Genomic DNA, 21,633 nt, shown 5'->3' on the forward strand with positions numbered 1-21,633 from the left:
GAATGAGTTTTTGATAAAACATTGATCACTTAGGGTAAAGTCTAAGTAATTCTCATTCATGTCAAAGCTTACAAATATCTGCAACATAATGTTAACAACATATCATTGACCGATACTTGTCAAGTACTTTAGATACTAATTGTTATGTTGCATTATCAATATACCACTGCACATATAAAACAATATGATTGTGCTTAGTGATAAGATAGTTATTAATATGACGACTCTACTTATTCATATAAAATTATAACTTCAGTTAGAGTGCCATACCATGTTCTTGACGATTGCTTGAGTAGTACACTAGTTCATACCAACCTGAAGTGAGATTGTGAAGAAGAAATTGCATAGTCCAATAGATCTGCAGCTGCAAAGTCCATGAACTGTGGTGCATTGACTTCCTCTTTGACTTACCAACCAGGAGTACACTTGTACACATCTTACTAGAGTACAATTCCAAGTGTAATGTGCAGCAGGTGCTTGATATGTCGTAATATTCTCAAGTCTCGTCACTGGTGCTATATGTTGGATACTGCTTCCTGATAATAACCTAGCACAATATACAAAATTACAATGATAACATTCCCAGCTTGCAAACAGCCATATCCCTCAGATAAACCTTTGCTGTTATCTCCAAAGGTAACCAGAGGGCCAGCTTTCTCATCCTCATTTGATAGCAGGGCTCTATCTCCGGTCATATGTCTTGATGATCCACTGTCAAGAATCCACACTACCGGTTACACCTGTTTAATTGCCCTGCACTTCAAATGGATTAGACCTTCTTCGGAACCCAAACGTGGTTGGGCCCGGCACACTTGTAGAATTGTCCTTTGTCAGGCAAAACAACATTTTTAATTTTAATTGCCTCAACTTTCTCAATGACTGAACATTTGACCTTGTAAATAGCCTTAACAAATTTCTGTTTAAGCTTAGGCACAAATGTCTCCTTTCTAGCCTTAGAAGGACTAGCAGTCTTAGACCTATCATGCTTCTTGTTATTCACATGCTGACGAGGAGTAGTCTTATCATTAGACACATGCTTACCATTAAAATAAGCATACATCATATTAAAAGCACAAGACATACAATTAGCAACACCACATGCTTTATGAGAGTGATTAACAGCAGGCAATTTATGCATGGTAGACAGTGGGCATTATTGTTATCCAACTCATGTGTGTCTGAGTTAGTCTCAGTTGCTTTCACAACTTTGACTGGAACTTTCGACTCACTTGACCTTGGAAACAATCTTCTCATAAGCATGATCCTCAGCACGTATTTCTTCTTGAATAACAGAAGAGGTCGCATCAAATGGTTCAGCAATTGATGTTTTATAGAGGGGTTCATCAACACCCTTAAGCACATGTGGTACTTCCCTCCCTTTAGCACATACATGAGGAGGGGAGTTTATGCCTAATTCTCCAATAGCAGCATTGTAATCATAACCTATTCCAGATGTTTGATTAACAGCTTGCTTACTGTAGAAACTCTTTAGCCTTCGAACAAGAATTGAAGTAGGCTCTAACCTTAGTCTCAAGACCGGTGATCTTGTCTTTGAGAATAGTTTCGAGTTTCTATAACAGTCAACTCTATTCTCTAGAAAAGATACCTGTTCTTTTAATTTGTCTTGATTAATGTGCACAAGTCTTAATTCATTGACCTCTTTCTCAAGGTCTGTGATCTGTAAACTTAACAGTTCATTATCACGACGTGCACAATCTAAGTACCTCTTAGATGATAAACCATTTCAGCATCAGAAAGTTTTACCTCTATTCTTGATGATGAAGCTTTTCCATCAATAGCCATAAGAGCAAGATTTCCTTCATCTTCATCTTCACTGTCAGTATCATCCCAGCTTCTTCCTTTTGCCAGATAAGCCCTTTCAGAATTCTTTCTTACTTGCTTTGGCTTCCTACATTCTGTGGCAAAGTGTCCCAACTCATTGCAGTTATAGCATCTAATGGTGCTCCGATCAACCATTCCTGTTTTGTACCCACCACTGCTGGTGTTAGAGGATGAAGATCCACCTTTCTGGAATTTGTTGTAGTTGGACTTGTACTTAAGCTTGGGATTCCTCCTGAATCTGACATGGGAGAATCTCTTGACAATTTGGGCCATTGATTCATCTTCCAATTGCTCCAGCTCTTCCAAGGAATAAAAATCATCACTTGATTGATTTGTAGTAGGAGGATCATATTCTGCTACTAACTCATTTTCCTCACCCTTGGAAAACTGTACCATTCTTTCTAACTGTTGAGATTGTTGTTGTTGTTGACCTTCAGCTACAAGTGCAGTAGATGTGCTGACCATTCTATCCTTCCCGTAGACTTCCTTCTGTTGAATCTGCTCCACTCATAGGTTTTTAACACTCCATAGAGCCTGTCCAAGAAATCTCACTCAGATCTCTAGCTTCTCTAATGGCAGTGATTCTATGTTCAAGATGAGCTGGCAGTGTTAAAAGGAACTTTTTGTTGACCTCCCTGATTGAATAATACTTTCCATTGATGTTCAGGTTGTTTGATCTACGCATTGTACCTCTCAAACACTTCAGTAATTCCTTCTCCTGGATTTGATTTGAAATGTTCATATTCAGAGGTTAGGATTTCCAACTTGTTCTCCCTAACTTCCTCTGTGCCTTCATTAATCACCTCAATAGTTTCCCACATGTGTTTGGAATTTTTACAGTTCATCACATGTCTGTTCATCAGGGGATCAAGGGAATCAATTAATATTAATTGAAGGCTGGCATCCAAGGAGGCTTCTTCCTTCTCAGCAGGAGTAAAATCTTCAGGCTCTTTTGGATAGGTTCTAGCTTCAGTAGTCACCACACCATCTATTATTACCTCCGGTTCAATAAACCATCGGAGTTTTTATACCCTTCTTTAACAAGTTTGAATATTTGGGATTTGCAACTTGTAAAAATAAAAGCATCTTCTTCTTCCACATGATATAATTCTCTTTATCAAATTGTGGAATTTTAACGGTTCCAACTTTATGTGAAGTCATTATGAATTTTTGAATAAATAAAAATTCAAGGAGTTGAAAAATCACAAAAGTCTAGGATCTTGATTTGTTCGTTAATCAGAAGGCTCTGATACCAATTGTTGGGTCCCAATGTGTTTGTAGAAAGGGGGTTGAATACAAACAGTACCAAATAATCGAATTAAATGCGGAATAAAAAATGTGAAACAAAATTCAAGTTAAATAAAAATATTATTAAACTTGAAAGGTGTTACAACAACTGTATCGATTACTAGGAATTAATCTCAAATTAATTATCACAAATTTAGAATAATTCGACATGAACTTTTTCTATTTTTGCAATAATTAGAATCAAATGCTAAACGCGATTTGAGATTAAGTTCTAGGGATTTTGATCCGCTAGATTGTTACACAAGAACAAGATAAAGATTTCTAGTTGATTGGATTTAACTTTACAATCTAGAAATGTGATCTGAATTAAGCAGATGAAAAATGGAATGTTTCAGAGGCTGCTCTGCTTTTTCTTTCTGTGTTCTTGTTTTTGACTTGTGTATTGATGATTAAAAAATAAACTGCTGCTTGTCTGCTTCTTTTTAATCAACAGAATAGAATTGAACTGGCAAGACAATCCTGAGCTCAGCAAGACAATTGGTAGGACAATGGATTGAACTAGCAAGACATCTGAAAGAACTAGCATGACAATCAGAATGAACTAGCATGACAATCAGAATGAACTAGCAAGACAATCCTTCTCCTAGTGTAACTTTCGGTGAGACTATTGAAAATGGCCTAGCATGACAATCGGTATGACAATCCTGATTGTCATGCTAGTTCATTTTCAATAGTCTTGCTGATTTAAGACTGTTTTTAAACCAATTAAACTTCTGAAAATTCCTAAAATTAATTCAGAATTAATAAATCAATTAATTCAATTAATAAATAAATTATTCTTCGCAGATATAATTTATTTTCTTAATTAAATTAGATGACTTAATTAATTAATAGAGAATTAATTCTAGTCTTGAGCAGCAACCATTCTTCTGCAAATCTTCTGAAAATCACTGAAAATTATGAATCATTCCACCACTTCAACGTTGACACTCGATGTACTGTCTGGTTCATGAGTGACTAACTTCCGTGACGTTTCTTCATGTGTTGACTTTGATACTCTGATTTTCTTCAGATTAAATCCTTGTAATTAATGATACTCTGACGAGATCTCTGTCACTTGATTAAATCCACGATCTTGATTTATATCACTGAGGCATGATCAACTTCTGAACTTCTTCCAGTGAATTAACTCCTCAAGTCTGTAGATGAACCTTGTTTCTGATCCTTTGACAGATATTACTTTGCGAGATCTCTCTGACGGTCGATCCACTATTTACTTATTACATTCTTATTTGAGTTGAGTTGAATCCTCGAATATACAAATAGGCTATGACATATGACTTACAGTAACTTTGAGTCACCGTTGATCTTAGATGTAGTTGGTTGAGGTGTAGGGTTAGTCACAGAATCATTTATCACATTTGGAATTTGATAAGGCATGGATTGTGCAAACATGTTATTCCACATAGGCATATTGTATGGCATTTGAGGCATACTAAATGCAGCAAGATAAGGATTGTTAAAATATGGCATGTTTGTAAAATGTGCATAAGGATTCTGTTGAGACATAACAGGCATAGCATGCAGAGGTGATGCAGACATATTAGGCATGGAAGAGGGTACAGGTATGGGAGTTTTCTTAATAGATTTGCAATTAGCAGATAGATGATTAACACTATTACAATGCACACAACTTTTTCTAGGAGCATACTTATCAGGTGTGTAATTGTTATGTTTGTTAACCCCTACCTTCCCATTTCTATTAGATTTCCTTTTAGTTTCCTTTTTATCCTCAACCACTTTGAGCCTATTCTTTAACTGTTCTAAGGTCATGTGTCCTATATTCACCTTACTGAAATCTTTGGATGTGCTTGCTTCTTCTTTGACAAAGTTCTTGGAAGTTGAACCAAACTTTTTGTTGAGTTTCTTTAGATTTTCACTGTTAGAAACATCTGCCTGTTTTAATTGAGGAACCTTCAACGGATGCTCCTTTTCTTCCTTCAACGGATAATTTTCATCATCCGTTGATTCCACATCCGTTGACAGCCCATCAATTAATTCCATTTTCTTTTTGTTTTTATTCCAGGCAGTCTCACAAAATGATTCAATTCCTTGGACCTTGACAATTTGAGCACTAACATCCCTAGATGTCTTCCAGGCTTTAATCACCTCTTGCTCTCTCCCTAATTGATTAGAAAGTATTTCTACTTTCTTAACAGATTCAGCTAGTTCATTTTCAACAGATATACAATGTAGCTTAGTTTTCTCTAGGTCAATCAACTTATCTTCTAACACAGCATTTCTATTACTTAAAAACAGATTGTTCTCTTTAATCCTACTATTTTCTTTAGCAAGAGATTTAAGAGACACACGCAAGTGATACAATTCAGTAGACATGTTATTAAAAGCATCATTGCACTCTTCTTTAGTAAGCTGTGTTAAATCAGTAGTGATTACCTGGTTGCTTGATGAACTAACTTCATTTTCCTCAGAATCAGCCATGAGAGCCAAGTTGACATATTCCACATCTTCATCCTCTTCTTCTCCATCAGCTGCCCAGTCTTTTTCTTGAGTAATGAAAGCCTTCTCCTTTTGCTTGAGCTGATCAAAATATTTCTTTTTGTAATCTACTTGGTCAAATTTCTTCTTTTCAGTAGTTGGCTTTCTGCACTCACTTGCAAAGTGTCCACTTATACCACAATTGAAACACTTGAACTTGGATTTGTCCACCATGTTCTTATGAGGTTTAGTGGCTCTAGTGTTTTTCTTAAATTTCATCTTTGCAAATCTTCTGGACAGAAATGCAAGATGCTCATCAATACCATCAGAGTCATCTTGGCTGGAGTTGTCTTCATTCTCAGCAACTTGCTCCTTCCCCTGGCTTGATTCTGATTTGCTTGTGCCATCTTTGGAGTTTAATGTTGATCTCACAGTTTCTTGTCTGCATTCTTTCTCATTTTCAGCTACCAAGGCAACTGAACCTCCTTTCTTTCTTCCCTTCTCCAATACCTCATCCTGTTCCAGCTCTAGTTCATAAGTCTTCAAGATTCCATATAATCTTTTAAGAGTGAAGTCCTTATAATCTTGAGAGTTTCTCAAGGAGACAGTCATGGGTTTCCATTCCTTTGGCAAGGATCTTAAAATTTAAGATTTGAATCCTTCACCTGGTACACTCTACCATACAGCTTCAGTCCATTCAACAGCTTTTGGAATCTATTGAATGTGTCATTTAAAGATTCATTTTCTTCAAAATGAAAATACTCATACTGTTGAATGAGAAGCTGTATTTTGTTTTCTTTTACTTGTTCTGTACCTTCACACAGTAGCTGAACTGTGTCCCAAACCTCTTTGGCAGTTGTGCAATTTATCACATTATCAAACATATCCTTGTCAAGACCATTAAACAAAATGTTCATAGCCTTCTTATCCTTGTGGACTTCTTCTGTGTCTTTCATTGTCCATTCTGCTCTAGGTTTTGGAATGGATTGACCAACAACAATTGTGGCTGTAGCAACTGTGGCTACTTTGTGAGGAATGTGAGGACCATTCTCAATGCAGTTTACATAACCTTCATCTTGGGAGAGTAGATGAAGGTGCATTTTCACCTTCCAATGGTGATAACTGTCTTTGTCAAGAACTGGGATTTTTACTCCAATATCCTTCTTACTCATCTTTGTTAGTTTCCAAGAACTTTAAACTCTTTGTGTGTCAAGAGCCTGCTCTGATACCAATTGTTATTCCTAGTGAACTAACAATGAGATTTACAGAAGGGGGGTTGAATGTAAATCTCAAAACTTTTTCAAATTTTGAGCAGTTTCAAAGGCTGTGTGTTTAAGATAAACAAGTGTGTGAATTGCTTTAAGCTAATACAGACAGATATATATTCAAGCACAAAAGTACAGAACACAACAGACCTTAAAAACTTTTCTGGTGGATTTGTTGTTCCACCAGAGATGGTATTTCAGAAAATCTGTGATTCAAGAAGTTGATCACAGCTGCATCCTAGTACAAACTAGATAATTTTTCTCAAGATTTTTCTAAACAGCTCTGAAAAAATTCTTATCTAATTACTAGCTGCTACTTGGTTTATATAACACCAAGTTTACAAGTGAAGACAAAGATAAAAAGTACAATAATAAAATAAGTTCTCCACTTGTTTCTTCTCCATTTTACTCCAGTGCATTGTTGACTATTGCCTCTTTATACTAGAGTAGAACGGCTGCTTTTTCTGATGTTCCTGAAATAGGCTACCACATCTCAGTTGTCTCTGTCAACCCATGTGCCTCTGTTTGTAGGTACAACTACCACTTGTCAACTGCTATTTAACAGAACATCCGTTGAAGCCTTCATCCGTTGATGGCTTTATCCGTTGATGCACTCATCCGTTGAAGGGTGTTATCCGTTGAAGCTTTAGAGACATTCGTTGAAGCTTTGTTTCTCATCCGTTGAAGGTCTTTAAGTTATCCGTTGACACCATTTCATTTATACAAAATTACAAGGCATGAAATATTTACAATTGGCCTTCCTATCTGCATATCCTTTAGTAGTCAACATGACTTATAATTTCCCTCAACATTTAAGAATTATATCTCAAATTCAGAGACTGAAATGTGCTACAACACTAGACTTATTTCTAAGTAAAGCTACACCATCAACGGATAGCCAAAGTGGTCTTATCCGTTGAGGCTACAAACACTAGATTTCTACTTAAGTGTTTTGTTAAACATATCATCAAACTAATGCACATATATTCCTAACAGAAGGTAAAGTCCGTGCCATTTAAGGTGGGGGATCTTGTGTTACGGAAGATCATGCCAAACACCAAAATAGCTCAGCATGGAGCACTTGGAGCTAACTGGGAGGGACCGAACAAGGTCAAAGCTATATTTTGGAAGGGAACCTATCGCCTGGAAGATTTGGATAGCAAGCTTATTCCCCGAGCTTGGAATTCGGAGCATCTACGAAAGTATTATCAATAGGGTGTGGCTCTGACCCCCTCATTTCTATGATTAATTCCTATGTAATAGACTAGTAGTAAATAAATTCCTCCTAGCCTAACGGGGTAGTATACGTGACTACGAACCTTCGAACTAGCAGAATGATAAATTTTTCAAAATAATTTACCCACAGAGCATAGTAGCCATGTGACTGGTGTAATTTTTGCACTAGAGCGCATTATCAATAAAAAGAAAAGTTGATTTAAAATTGTTTTGGTTGCTTGGTATACAAATTGAAAGAAAAATTCAGGGCGCGCCCTGATAACAAAGTCTATAAAGTTATTTATGATACAGAAGATATCCATGATATTGTATGCTAGCCAAACCCCATTATTGTACTAGAAGACATGATTCCTAAGCTAGAATCTTAAAAATTTGCTATCTGGAAAAATACCTAAAATTAGAGGCGCGTCCTATAGTAAGGCGCGCCCAGTTAAAGAATTGTTAACTTATGCATGCAAAAATGGACACAAGAACACGCCTCCATAAAGGGACGCGCCTAAACGTATGACACTTAGCAAATTGATGGCACAAAAATAAAAGTGTGTGGATGATTAAATAAAAGAAGGCACGCCACCAGTTTGGTGCTTAAATAAATTTTACATATCAAGGCGCGCCATCAGTTTGGTACTTAAATAAATTTTTGCAAAAGAATTCTTGATAAGAAAGGTGTACTTGGCACTTGCGCTTTAAAAAGAACCAGGGCGCGCCCTGATTACAGAGTACTTCAATAAAGAAAAACTATAGATTCCCCATGATATAGGAACAATTTCAAAATCCTGCAAAAAGACAGATATCCATTAATGTACTAAGGGACTGTCTCAAAAAAACTAAAGGGCGCTCCCTATTGAAAGGCACGCCATATGCAGTTGATTTTAGAAAAAAATACGTTCTAAAATTGTAAGCAGAGACATACCGGCGCGCCCTTACGAGAGAACGCACCTCACGATAGAAGTGTGTAAAGGTTAGCAAAAGAGCTAAAAAACAGCAATATATATGACAAGGCGCGCCCAAATGGTTGAGGCGCCTTGACAGACTTCATATGCATGATGAAAGATATAAAGTTAGATAAAACCATACGATAAATCACTATGCAGAAAAGTTAAAGAGTAGCAAAACAGTGTCGTACAACTTTGCACAGCATCAAAAGAGGGCTGGCTCCTCAATGTATTAAGAGACTTAGTTCAGATAAGAAAAGATAACAAATTAGGGTGCGCCCTGATTTTCACCAGTTGGAGCAATGGATTGGAGAGGGATTGATGGGTCAGCTTCAGGTGCGTCCTTCTTGGGATCGTCTGCAGGCGCGCCCTCAGCTTCCTCTAAGACAAACTCCACCCTTTTTTCTCGAATCTACTTGGCAAATTCCCTCTTGAATTCAGCTATTTCATCTGCGGTCTCTTCACCAAACTTCTCGAAAGTGTACTCAGGATCATTCGCCACGAATCCAATCCTGTAAAAATATAAACCATTGGCGAAAGCATCATCAATTATTATCCTCCTCTCCTTCAACCAACCATTCCTCTCTTGATCCTCAAGGTATTCAATCCTTGCCTTGGCCTCAGCTAACTCGACATGAAGAGATTCTGCCTTTGTGTTGTCAATCTCCAGCAAAGAGGATGAATTTGCAACTTCACCCTTGAGGAAAGCTATCTCAGAATCCTTGGCCTTGATATCCTTGGCATGAAGAAAGTATTTATCCTTTAGAGTGTTCTTCAGAATGTTGTTATCCCCTTGAAGCCTTTCAAGGTGCGCCTTCTCCTCCAACAGCTTGTCCACCACTTGGTTGGAATGAATAAATAACTGGCAATATGCCTTAATAGAAGCTCTAGTGCCGTCCTCCAAACTCATGGCCTGCCATTTCTCCACTTCTTCATCTGAAACATAAAGAGAGCCAATGGGGCCAAGGTAATTGAAAGTTGTAGAGGATTCGGAGGGCGCGCCGTCAGTCTTTGGCCTTTTTTGTGCGGCTTACCTTTCGGTCAGATCAATCACCAACGTTTTTGGAACATGAGTAGTTTGAAGGATAGGGGTAGGAGCAGGGATGGAAGTTGGAACCTTAGGAGCATCTCTCTTTGGCTTTGGCTTAGGCTTGTCGCTTGGACGCGCCCCGAATGATTTAGGAATCTTGGGAGGAGCCATTTCTACACAGGGAAAATGACGACATTAGTAAGAAAGAAATAACAACAGGGCATGCCTTAATGAAGTCGCTAATAAGGATTTAAAAGATATACAATGTACAGAGATGCAACTAAGACAAAAGCAAATACATAATGCATAAATATAAATGCGTAATCTGTAAAGCAAGTAGTAAGAGATATAAGGCGCGCCTTAAATAAGTAATGATGATTCAACAGTATGTAAATAACTAGAAGTGTTATGTGGAACAAAGTTTTCCATAAAACAACAAAGATGCGCCAATAACATATGGTGCGCCATGAAGACCTGGAGTCATCAAACCTGAGGGAATTTCCCCTTGAAAGGAATTGTCTTCCATTTCATCATCCTCTTCATCACCTTCTTCATCACTGTCCAAGTCTACAACACGAGAGACATGAACACCTTTTCTAAATCTGATAAATTTGCACTTCACTTCTATTTGGTCAGAGAGGATTCCCACATGCATCAGATTGGTTTCATTGACCAATGTCTTTAGATTCCATCTTTCGGCGGCTACTGTAAGAAGGGCCTATGCTCGTTTTTTGGGCTCACCCTCGAGTGTCTTCGCCACTGGCTTGTCTAGATAAATATGATTTTATGAGGAATAAGGAGTACATACTAACTGTGAAAAAGAAAACTAAGAAGGTGCGCCCTTACTTGGAGATGCGTTGAATCTGATTCTCAATCTGGGGACATCATATAGATAGAAAAAATTCTCCTCCAGCCTTTCTCATGGCTAAGCTTTCCTGAAGAGAAGCCTTTCTTATTGTGCTGCTTGCCTGCGACCAGATAATAATATCCATGGTCGGACTTTCTTAGGCTAAAAAATGGCTAACCTCATCCATCGAGGGTTGAGGAAAGCCCAAATCTGTGTAGAGAATGAATAGGGCGAGGACAAATTTATAGTTGTTGGGAGAAAGTTAGAGAGGAGCCACGTCATAAAGTTAGATCACCTCCCTAAGAAAATGGTGTAAGGGCGCGCCCACACCTAGTGAAACCAGCTTAGGGCTGGTAACCATTCTAGGGATCCTGAAATTTCTCCCATAGTTGAAAATATGGGGGCACATCATGCTCAGAGGGCGCACCCAAATGCCCTCCATATCATAGAACTCCATGAGCCATTCTAGTTGCTCATCGGAGCAACCTGAGGGTAGGCCCACACAAAAAAGCTTCCCATGCTCTTTCCTAAAACGTTTCTTCACAGCTTCACTGCATGGCTCGAACTCATCCCAGTCAAAGTCTAACTCACTGTCAGAGACTTCCCAATGCTGGAAGGGGATTGGAGAAGGTTCATGAGAGGTGGAAAACTGAAGAGTGTCTTCATCGAAGAAATTCATTTCGTCGCGAAGGGGCGACATATTCTCTTCAGGTGCGCCCTCAGGAATGGGAGAAGTAGGCGCGTCCTGTGGTTGTTGTGGAGAGAGGCTTGGAGAAACATCCCTGTAGGAGACTTTGGATGGTCCTGCACCAACGTTAACACCAATTTCAACTCCCCTATACCTATCCGCGTTCAAACTTTCCAACCAGTCATCATCATCTAGTTCTGTACTAACAGGGACTGGAGATCTTTCTTTTTGGATTAGCTTCTGTTTACTCCTTCTCTGATTTAGAGGAACGTGGTCTTGAGAGTCGGTTGATGATTCTGCCATTATATCGCTAACTTTAAATTTTTGAACAAGGCACGCCTCTTGCTCCAAAAAGTGGGGAGTTCTATGTGCGTCTGGGAAGTCTGGCTTGAAAGAGATAGATGGAGGGGAATAAATCCCTAACTTAATGCAAAAATCCTTAAAAGGATGAAAGGGTGAGGACGCGCCCTCGTCTTCCAGCTGTCAAGAAAACCAAAGAAATATTGAGGGTGCGCCCAAGTCGAAAGAATGGAAAAATAAAATATGAAGGAAACAGACAAAGTAATGGATGCCTTGATAAAATGGTATTTCCTGTAGGGAGCTATGCCAACTTTTTTCTAGGGCGCGTCTTATGCTAAGAAGGCGCGTCTTATCAGTTACAAGGCCTATAGAGTTTATTTAAATATTAAGATGTTGGGAGATTAGACTACATTAAGGTGTTCAGGGCGCGCCCTAAACAGGTATCGTGATATGTCTGCTCTTAGATTCAATTAAAATGAGGAATAAACGATTGGAATTCTCAGAAACACCAATTTGAAAGTAAGTTCTATGATTTTGGATCTAAAACTATAGAAATTCAAATTTACGAATATACATATACAGATATATACACCATTTCTTATACATCAAGAACACTTAAAGAAGTCGAAAAGACAAAGTGACATGCAGTACGATATACATAATGAAACTAGAAAAGGAGGAGAGTTTTGTGTACCTTTTCAGTTGGAGAAGAAGTTGACCGGAAAAGTAATTGAGAAGTAGTGATGAAGGAGGCCGGTTCTGAGAAAAGTAACACCGCCGGAGTTGAAGCTTTTGGAGACAAAGAGATAGTGAAAAAGGGGAGAAAGTAAAAGTAAAAAAGAAAATGACTGATTGTGACTTGTATTTATAGCCAAAAAAGGACAACTGTCAAAATCAATCATGTCAATCATGATTCCCGAAGAATAGGGGAAACCGTTTCGAACCGTTTGAAATTCTAGGACGCGCCCTTTTGAAGGCGCGCCTCATGTAATTATCACAGTAGCTCAAAATTCTGAATGCAAAAATTTGGAACTTAAAAAAAAGGGGCAGGCCTTATTTAGGTCACGCCCAGTAAAAAAGTATTGGAAAGTTTGTTTATATAGATTTTGATAAGGATGAGGAAAAATTTTAATCCCATTTTCAATGACAAATGAAATTTGGGGGGTAGTTATGCCCAAAAATTGGTATAAATAATATTCAGATTGAGATTGATAAAATAGTCATAATTGAGGAAGAAATGCCTAAAATTAAGTAACAGATAAGGTTATCTTAATTATGGAAGGAAAGTAGGCGCGCCCTGTGTGTAGGAAGGACGCGCCCTATATATTGATGGTTGATGAAGAAGTTGTTATCAATAGACCCTATGTATAAGGGGGCGCGCCCTCATCATGGAGAGGTGGCGCGCCCAGTGACTTGGTAGGAAAGTGAGGAAATCTCTGGAAAATGCTTACCAATGATAAATCTTAGGGCGCGCCCTAAGTGAGTAGGATGTCTTGAAGAGGACTTCAACATGATTACTTGGACGGGTTCTTTGGAAGATTCAAGGAAGATGGAGAATTATTATTACTAACCTATTTGATGCAGGTACTCTATTGAAGAACTCCTTTTTGTAGCACATCTACAGGAAGGCGGTGTCCGTGGTCAGAGACCTCCAGGGGTATGCCTGGGCTGAAGACCTCCTCCAGTAGTCAATGAGTGTCCTCATTATGGATGCGGGGTAAAATCTGGTGTGTGCTTTGGGAGCTCTGTCTCTGTAGGCAACGGGTGTCCTCGTTGGGAGACTTCGGAGTATCCTGCACTTTGCACCCAAAAGTTTGGGATCACTTATCTTGTAATCTGGTAGGGGCTCCTTATCGGGGAACAAGGATGCGTCCAACATTTGGGGTGAACCACGGCTATACCTGCGTCCACGGACTAGAGAAAAAGCTGGTAGCAGAAGGTTATCCTTGGCCAGGGAGATGACTTATCCGTGAAGTCTCGAAGCCGCGGACGAGCCTTGGACCTTTGTGGTTGGGCCTCATCGGCAGACATTCCTAAAACTAGTAGAAGACGGTTTCCAATGGATTTCCCATTGGGCCTCGGGACAAGAGATCTAAACCCATTAGGTTTCTTGTTCCCCAAGAACTACGTTGGCTTAATTCCCTATAAATAGGGATACGTAGGCAAATTGTAAGGGGTCAGAGGCGAGAGCGCAAATGAGCCACCAATAACCACCACCACCAAACACTATTCACGTTTTCCGACGAAGAACCACAATCACAGATCTTGTTTCTGGCTGCGAACCTCAAACTTTGTTGTTACCAAATTCCTCCGTCAACAAAAATGCAGATGAATGACACAAACAAGAGAACTAAACACAAACAGTTCATTTTTATTCTCGCTATAAGACATGTTGTAGCTACATAAAAACCAGTGAGGAATTTTTTTTAAGTTCCCAGAAGAGCATGTTAATCCGTCTACTAACCACACAATAAAAATTTAGATGCTGCAGCTATAGGCCAATTACATAAACGATTTTACCGATCTAAGCATCTTTGGTAAGTCAATACAGACAACTAATACAAACACAAATTAGCTTTCACCGACAAATGGCTGGTGTGTCATCTACTGGTTTACTCATAGGCTCAAATCTAATCTAGATAGTCGCAACATTGAATCTTTTCTGAAGCTCGACATAAGTTGTTGAGACGTGCATGCATAGTCAAATTACAATCAGCCATGATAGGTACAATAACTTTCGGGCATAACAAATTTTTTATTTTCAAAAGCTCGATGCTGACAGTTTAAGAGTGAAGTGTATTAGATCCCCATTTTATTTTATTTATTTCTATTAGGAAATTTATTTCATCGATTCAGATGGAAGAAGGGAAACAACAGAACCCCACAGTGCATATATTTTTATATGGATATGACATCTGTAGCATTCCAAGCTAGATTTCGCAAGCTTCCTTGAGGATTTATTTATATATAATTCTTAAATATTTCATTCCAATATGTTTACAAGTTCCTCATGAGCCATATTTGATCTATCTTTTGCAAACGATTCCATTTCCCTTAATTCCACTGCCGCAGCGCAAGCTAGAATACTCAAATTCATTTCCCCTGTTCTTCGAAATCTCAGAGCCCTTAGCACTGCCAAACTTAGAAGCCGCACAATCTGTCGATAGCAGAGTAGATGATTTATATTTCTCCGCACCACCCATCACTGGCATTGCTGAGCTAATCTTTGCTTTACTCACATAATTGCTCCTATAAGTTTGGCCTAATACACCATCCACTGCATCTGTCAGATTGTACAACTTAAATTCTAGCTCCAAATGTGCGTAGCAATCCTCATTTGTATTAATCTCATAGTTGTGCACCTTTGATTCATGTTCCGTAATAGGAACCACAGTTGCTGTAACTCTGAAATTATCATCAACTTCAACTTTAACACTGTTTGTCTGGCGAGTTCTTGTGAATGTGATAGGTGGACTTGCCTGGGGTGCACGCCACGTTGACGCTTCATCTTTTGGAAGGTCTAGAGGTTTGTCATCAAGAGTTATGGCGAGGCGATCCACGTGGTCAGCCCAGCTGGATGTTCTTTTAGCAGATACCACAACTTTGTGGTTGTGGAATAAGATTCCTATGGATTGCACCCAAGTGTAATCTCTTGTTAGTTTAGGATTTCGCTTTCCAATGAAGTGAGCATTGATGTGAACATTGGAATCGGAAACCAGACAGAAATCTTGATCTTTGCGGCCATGGAAGTAAAAGGCAATGCCGTCGCCTCCTACAAAGCGGGGATCTTGACAAACAGCACCAGGATAATCGCAACCTACATAGGCACAACACCAGAAGACCTGATAGGTTTAATTAAAATTTAAGCAAATGATGAAGTGTTGGCTGAAATTTCTCTCATGTAGCATTTTGGTGGCCGAATTGTTGAATTTGTAATTTGATGGTCAAACTTTGTTTTTATTTTTAAAAAAGTGGTTAACAGAGACTTTTATATTAAAAAAAAAGAAAAGACTAGCCATCATTTTTTGGCGATGAATCACCTTTCTGGAAGACCAGAGTGATATATGACCTCTATATTTCTATTCTGAAAATTCGGACATCAAAACGGTATAATGATAAAGTTCAACCGCCACTTTGCAGTTTACTGTTGAAAATTTTTAAACTTGTATTCATGGTGATTAGTCTTGATCAAGGACTGATACGATATACCGCCTACATAAAAATTTAAAATTCGAAATGGAGATAATGTAGTAAACTTACTGCAAACTGGCCTGCAAATGCTACAGTCCATCTTACAGTTATCAGGGCATGCAGCTGGACATGGGAGCCTGACACCGAAGCAGAACCGAAACTCGCGTAAGAGGCACCTTACAAACAGTGGTGGCCTGGGAGTCGGTGGTGGCGGTCTAGGAGTCAGTGGAGGTGGTGGTGGTGGTGGTGATCTAGGAGGTGGTGGTGGTGGTCTAGGATTTGGTGGAGGTCTGGGTGTCGGTGGAGCTAAAACCCCCACCGGAGGAGTTGGTGGGGCTGTTTCCGCTGGATATGGAATGTAATCAGCTGTCACGACAAGTGAGAGCCATACAAAACAAAAGAAATGAATCAACAAATTCAACACTTTCATCATCTTATACAATATTAAGTTCTTAATAAGTTTTGATATGTGTTTTTAAGATGCAGTTAATGATTTATAGGGTAGTAAATTTAGATCAATCACATGATGATGCATTAATTTGTAAATTGCTCTAAAAAACAGGCTAATTCTAAGCATCTTTTAAGGTATCCATGCATGCTATGTTAAGGCTACAATGGTACTGAAATTGTGTTTGGATTGGCCTTTATATTAGTTTATTAGCTTTTCTGTACGTTATAAGTTTGTAACTCATCTTCTCCTTCACTAGCTCACACTTTAGGCTGATTCCATGTATACTGCATTAAGAAGATTATGTTTACATGTGACTAGCTGATATTATCAGGCACAAGTTACATTTGTATTATCCAATCTGTGAGATTTGTACACTTCTTCACCATCAACTTCTTTATGAATATTTCTTCATCTGTCGACGACACTGCTACCAAACACAGTTTTTTCGTGCATAACCCAACTAGATTTCCTTCGCTTTTCTGCCAATCATTATATGTAGTCTACATCGAAAAATCTTGGCTCGACACAAGTTTGTTATCGAGCCCAAAAATGTATACAACTTCGAGTTCGTTAAGAAATGCAACTCGAGGTCAATCCCATTTATCAAATCGTATTCAAGCTGCTTGGCTCGAATTAGAGACCCAAAATTATCATATAATTCACCTTTTGCTTTTGGTGTATCTTTTAATTGGCACTGGAAAACTAGCATCTTAAGCAAACATACATTTTCTGGAACTAGTAAAACATTGAAATTAGCCTACTTCTAATAAAATATGGGTTGATTTGCTGAGCATACTGCAACTAGAGATGGGCTTAATGTAATATATACATAATGTTCTACAGTGGCATACATAATGTTCTGTTGTAGCATACAAATCGCTTTGATCTTGAATTCTACAAATGAATCTGCAGATGTGCATTGATCATCAATTATGATTCTTCGCTAACAACAGGAGTAGAGAGTTTTTGCTGAGCATTAGCTGTGAAACCTGCATACCAGGCAACCCTCATGAGCTGCATACCTAGGACCACCACCCACCAGCAGACCAGTCCTCGAATAGCATGCATCATCCATGCTGGTGATCCAAGCTCAGCACCGAGCTTTAACCCTCTCATCAGCTGCAACACACGATAAGCTTCATATACAACTGGCGTGACTAGCCAAACTGGTGACTGCCAATGCCATGTAAGCATCTCTGTCAGTATCTGTACTGTCAAAAGTAGAAGGTAAGGACCCAATAGAACCGCGTACGAGATGAAAGAAAGTTGAGGCTGGAGGAATCCACTTTGGGTACAGAACAGCAAAGACAGTGGAATGATATAGCCTATCACGCTTGCGACAATATTCCAGTATCGGTATGTCAATGGCGCCTGACTGACACAACCCCGAGTTGGTGTTTCTGGACGCGCACAAGAATCGGCCATGAGGAGAAACAAGGATGCACCAAGGTTGAATATGCAATCGAGCCCAGTCAACGAAAGGAGGCTGGCTATGTTGGCCCCAAGGAAAATCGATGATATGGGTAGCCACAAGGTGGGTACAATTCCTGTGGCAAGGAGAAGTAGAGGACCTAATAGCCATAGGGGCCATCTAAGGTACTGAAGTTGCGAGGTTAACTGTTTGTTTTCAACTGCAAGCTCCTTGGTGTTGGGTGATGAAGCTTCCAAGGTTTTGTTGGAATTCAGCTTTTCAAATATATTGGGAGTTTCCTTTAGAAAATCACCTGCAGTGCCATCAGTAAGAGCATACGTGACAGGTGAAGGTTCCCAAGGAGAAGATTTTGTGCAGCAAACAGTTCTTTGGAGGAATGTGTATCTATGGTTTAAGGTTTTGCACAACTTCAGTTTTCTGCAACTTGCTTGTGGAAGGGTAATTGTACACATGGTAGAAGGAATCTGAGCTAAAGATGCCATTATTTCCACTGAATCCGAGTTCTCAAAACTTTGTAGTGGCTCCTTACTTATCTGCTTCAAGATAAGATGTTGAAAAGTAATAAATTTCAGAACAGCAATAGATATTAAATATAATTATGTTAGGTATCGGGTAAGGGTAATTGTGAGAAATAAATTAGATGGCACATATTATGTAATATAAAATAGAGGGGTTAATGTGTTGGTGGAAAATGGACTTAAAAATTTGGAGGAAAAATAATAATTTTCTGCCAACTACCTTGCCTAAGAGTGTGACATTTTATAATTCAGAACTTCTGGTCGGAGAAAAGTTCATGATGTATACATTTGATACATCAGGAGTTGATATGTATTATTTTTTCTTTAAGGGTTTATGTGTATATACTTCAAGGTTTAAGTTATAATTAAGCCTGTAATTTTTTCTGGACGGCCATAGAAATAAGCCAGGAAGTTCACAAAATAAGTCTTTATGAAGCTCTTCTATTGACGAGAAAAAAATTATTTATGAAATAAATTTAGTAGATTCTTTCCTTAAAAGTAATAATTGATCAACACTATAAGATAACAAAGGCATTCTCTTGTTATAAAAAAACATTTCTTTGCAGGAGGAGAAAAAATCAGAGTAGAGAAGAACATCTCTTTTGGCATCTCATGAATAAATCCTGGTCATGACCACAGAACATTTTCGTACTAGTCACGCATTATGTGTAAACAGTTGCAAAGGTGACTTCCACATCCATCAAACAAATTCCAGACATGATGAAGTCAGACACAAGATGGCATCAGGCAAATTCTCATGTAAAAGAAAGTGATCAGCAGGAGAGGAGCACCGGAGCATCAATATTGCACATCAACACCTCCAATGTTGATGAGGATTTATTAAAATACCTTGTTATTTAAAAACTATGTTCAAAACATTTGATAGGAAACTAAAGCACTTACTACAGACGATAAGGTGACTGTTAATGTTCCATCAAACAAGGGAACCAACATTAAATATGATTTCTTTTTGAATGGAAAGGGGTTGGATATGACAGAGGACGAATGGAAGGCTTATCCAATACTATACGGATCTTTAAATTTTATAGCACAGAATCACCGTAGTGCAGTCCACTAGGACAATGCAACTGCAACAATTGATAAAAAGATAGAGAACAATATGGTGTAGGTATTGACCGAGTATTTATAAAACTTTATCAAAAAAGATATAGATAAGTAGTTGGGGTTACAGTTAGAAACAACAAAAATAACATGAATTCCAAGTAGCAGTGACCACATAGAAAGAACGCTATGTAGAAGTACATGTAAAGTTGTTCCAATTGGTTTAAGGGCAGACTCAACAGGGGTTGTACTCAAACAACTCATTGCAGATTGTAGGAATAAAATATCCATAGGCCTTCCTACCCTTACTCTCATATAAAGTCAAGATCAGTGCATCACTTTCAGCCAAGCTCAGAGTTCGTAGTAGCTATAAACTATCCTTTTTCGCGAGAAGTGGAGATTTAAAGACGGAAATATACAGCATGACCATTCTCCTTCACCTCCTAGTAGTATTGGTGCACAAACAAGATAGCTTCAGAGCTTTTTTAGTCCTGGCAACAATGAGCTAAGTGAATGCAGTTGTTCCTATTGATTCTTAGTTTTTATAACTGAGCTGACATATTTTATCAACCTTTCTCATAATAACAACCAACGTCTTCTGGTCCTATAAACAAAAGCCGATAAAGAGAACTAACTCGATTGCCAGTAAAGACACAGAGCCACATTATTTAGAATCATTTTAATTTTGAAATTTATAATATTCTATAAATATTCTTGTATCACTCATCTGTGTACATCTCGGGAAGCAAACAGAGTAGCAAAACACTCAATTGAAGCCGTTTGCCAAAACTTTGCATATGCGCGAATCACATGACAACATAAATTTATACTGCTTCCATAAGCTTAATATCTCGAACAATACAACAAAAACAAACCATCTATTTACTACAAAAATAAAAAATCAACACTCTAATTCGAAACTTTACATGATAACAATCATGATTAAAATCAATACAGACATTTACACACATTCTTGACATAAATATCAAACACATGAATTGTCCACTTACAAAAATAACACTAACATTTATATTATTAAATTTAAAAATCTGAACTTTAAAATAAAAGAACACAAGCTCAACTAATTACATTAACATCTACAGTCACACATATCAATATTAGCATCTGGATATACACAGTACATACACACAAATCACAAAATATACATACCCATATATATAAAAATTCTTGAAAATGAATATAAAGAACATGGAATATTTAAACAAACATGTATGTATATGGTACCTTATCAAACGAGGAGAATATTGAGACCCCAAATCAACTGCCGAACATTTTCACCTGTTCAAAATTGAAGTTAAATATCTAAATAATAAAATATCTGATATTTTTTTTATTTATTTTTTTCACAAAAAATAAACGAATATTTTCAATCGGGGGTAAGTTGACCAACCCATGGCCGGTCCATAAGTTTTTAGTACTAATCGGACCGCGTTAGAACAAGTTCCACCGTATACTAGTAAATACCTTATAAATAAAATAAAATATTACTCATTTAGTCCCCCTTAATTTTCTTAATTTTTTACATCGGGACGGGGCTCGGTACGCATTTTAATACTCTTATTAAATATAGTTGCATAATTTTTTTAATTTTTTTTTCTTCTAAATTAAAATATAATGTTCAAACTTTTATACAAAAAAGGAAAAATTAAAAAATAAATTATGGAAATATACTCTATAGTTGTCTTAAAATGCCTGTCAAGCATGTGAAAAAAAAACACAAATTTCTTGTACATCAACTCTGATAATATGCATTGTATTTGTAAAAAGAGAGGGAAATTATATCCATAATTGGTGTAAGTAAATAATGGGAGAGAGAGATGTGTAAAAAGGCAGGGAAATTATATTATATCATATATATAATTGCTGTAAGGGAAAAAAAAACACAAATTTCTTGTACATCAACTCTGATAATATGCATTGTATTTGTAAAAAGAGAGGGAAATTATATCCATAATTGGTGTAAGTAAATAATGGGAGAGAGAGATGTGTAAAAAGGCAGGGAAATTATATTATATCATATATATAATTGCTGTAAGGGAGTTTAGGTAGTACGGTAGGATGCTATGAT

The 21,633-nt window shown here is 37.8% G+C and overlaps 2 protein-coding genes across 5 annotated transcripts; both read right to left on the reverse strand.

The window, feature by feature from the left end:
* Positions 1-14,685: 14,685 nt before the first annotated feature.
* LOC141692327 (uncharacterized) lies at positions 14,686-16,565 on the reverse strand. Its single transcript, XM_074497121.1, has 2 exons — positions 16,151-16,565; positions 14,686-15,707 (listed from the first exon to the last, which is right to left on the reverse strand). The coding sequence occupies exons 1-2, from the start codon at positions 16,512-16,514 to the stop codon at positions 14,917-14,919; spliced, it is 1,155 nt and encodes a 384-aa protein (XP_074353222.1). The 5' UTR covers positions 16,515-16,565; the 3' UTR covers positions 14,686-14,916.
* Positions 16,566-17,340: 775 nt separating this feature from the next.
* LOC141692328 (uncharacterized) lies at positions 17,341-20,927 on the reverse strand. Of its 4 annotated transcripts, none has more exons than XM_074497123.1 (3): positions 20,790-20,861; positions 19,854-20,035; positions 17,341-18,497 (listed from the first exon to the last, which is right to left on the reverse strand). In XM_074497123.1, the coding sequence occupies exons 2-3, from the start codon at positions 19,857-19,859 to the stop codon at positions 17,463-17,465; spliced, it is 1,041 nt and encodes a 346-aa protein (XP_074353224.1). In that variant the 5' UTR covers positions 19,860-20,035; positions 20,790-20,861; the 3' UTR covers positions 17,341-17,462. The 4 variants fall into 4 exon arrangements, with proteins under 4 accessions (XP_074353224.1, XP_074353223.1, XP_074353225.1 ...); XM_074497122.1 differs by having other exon boundaries at positions 19,848-20,035; XM_074497124.1 differs by lacking the exon at positions 19,854-20,035 and having other exon boundaries at positions 20,790-20,927.
* Between the last annotated feature and the right edge of the window lie 706 nt (positions 20,928-21,633).

The sequence above is a fragment of the Apium graveolens genome, chromosome 10 (genome assembly GCF_009905375.1).
Source record: "Apium graveolens cultivar Ventura chromosome 10, ASM990537v1, whole genome shotgun sequence".
Lineage (NCBI taxonomy): Eukaryota > Viridiplantae > Streptophyta > Magnoliopsida > Apiales > Apiaceae > Apium > Apium graveolens.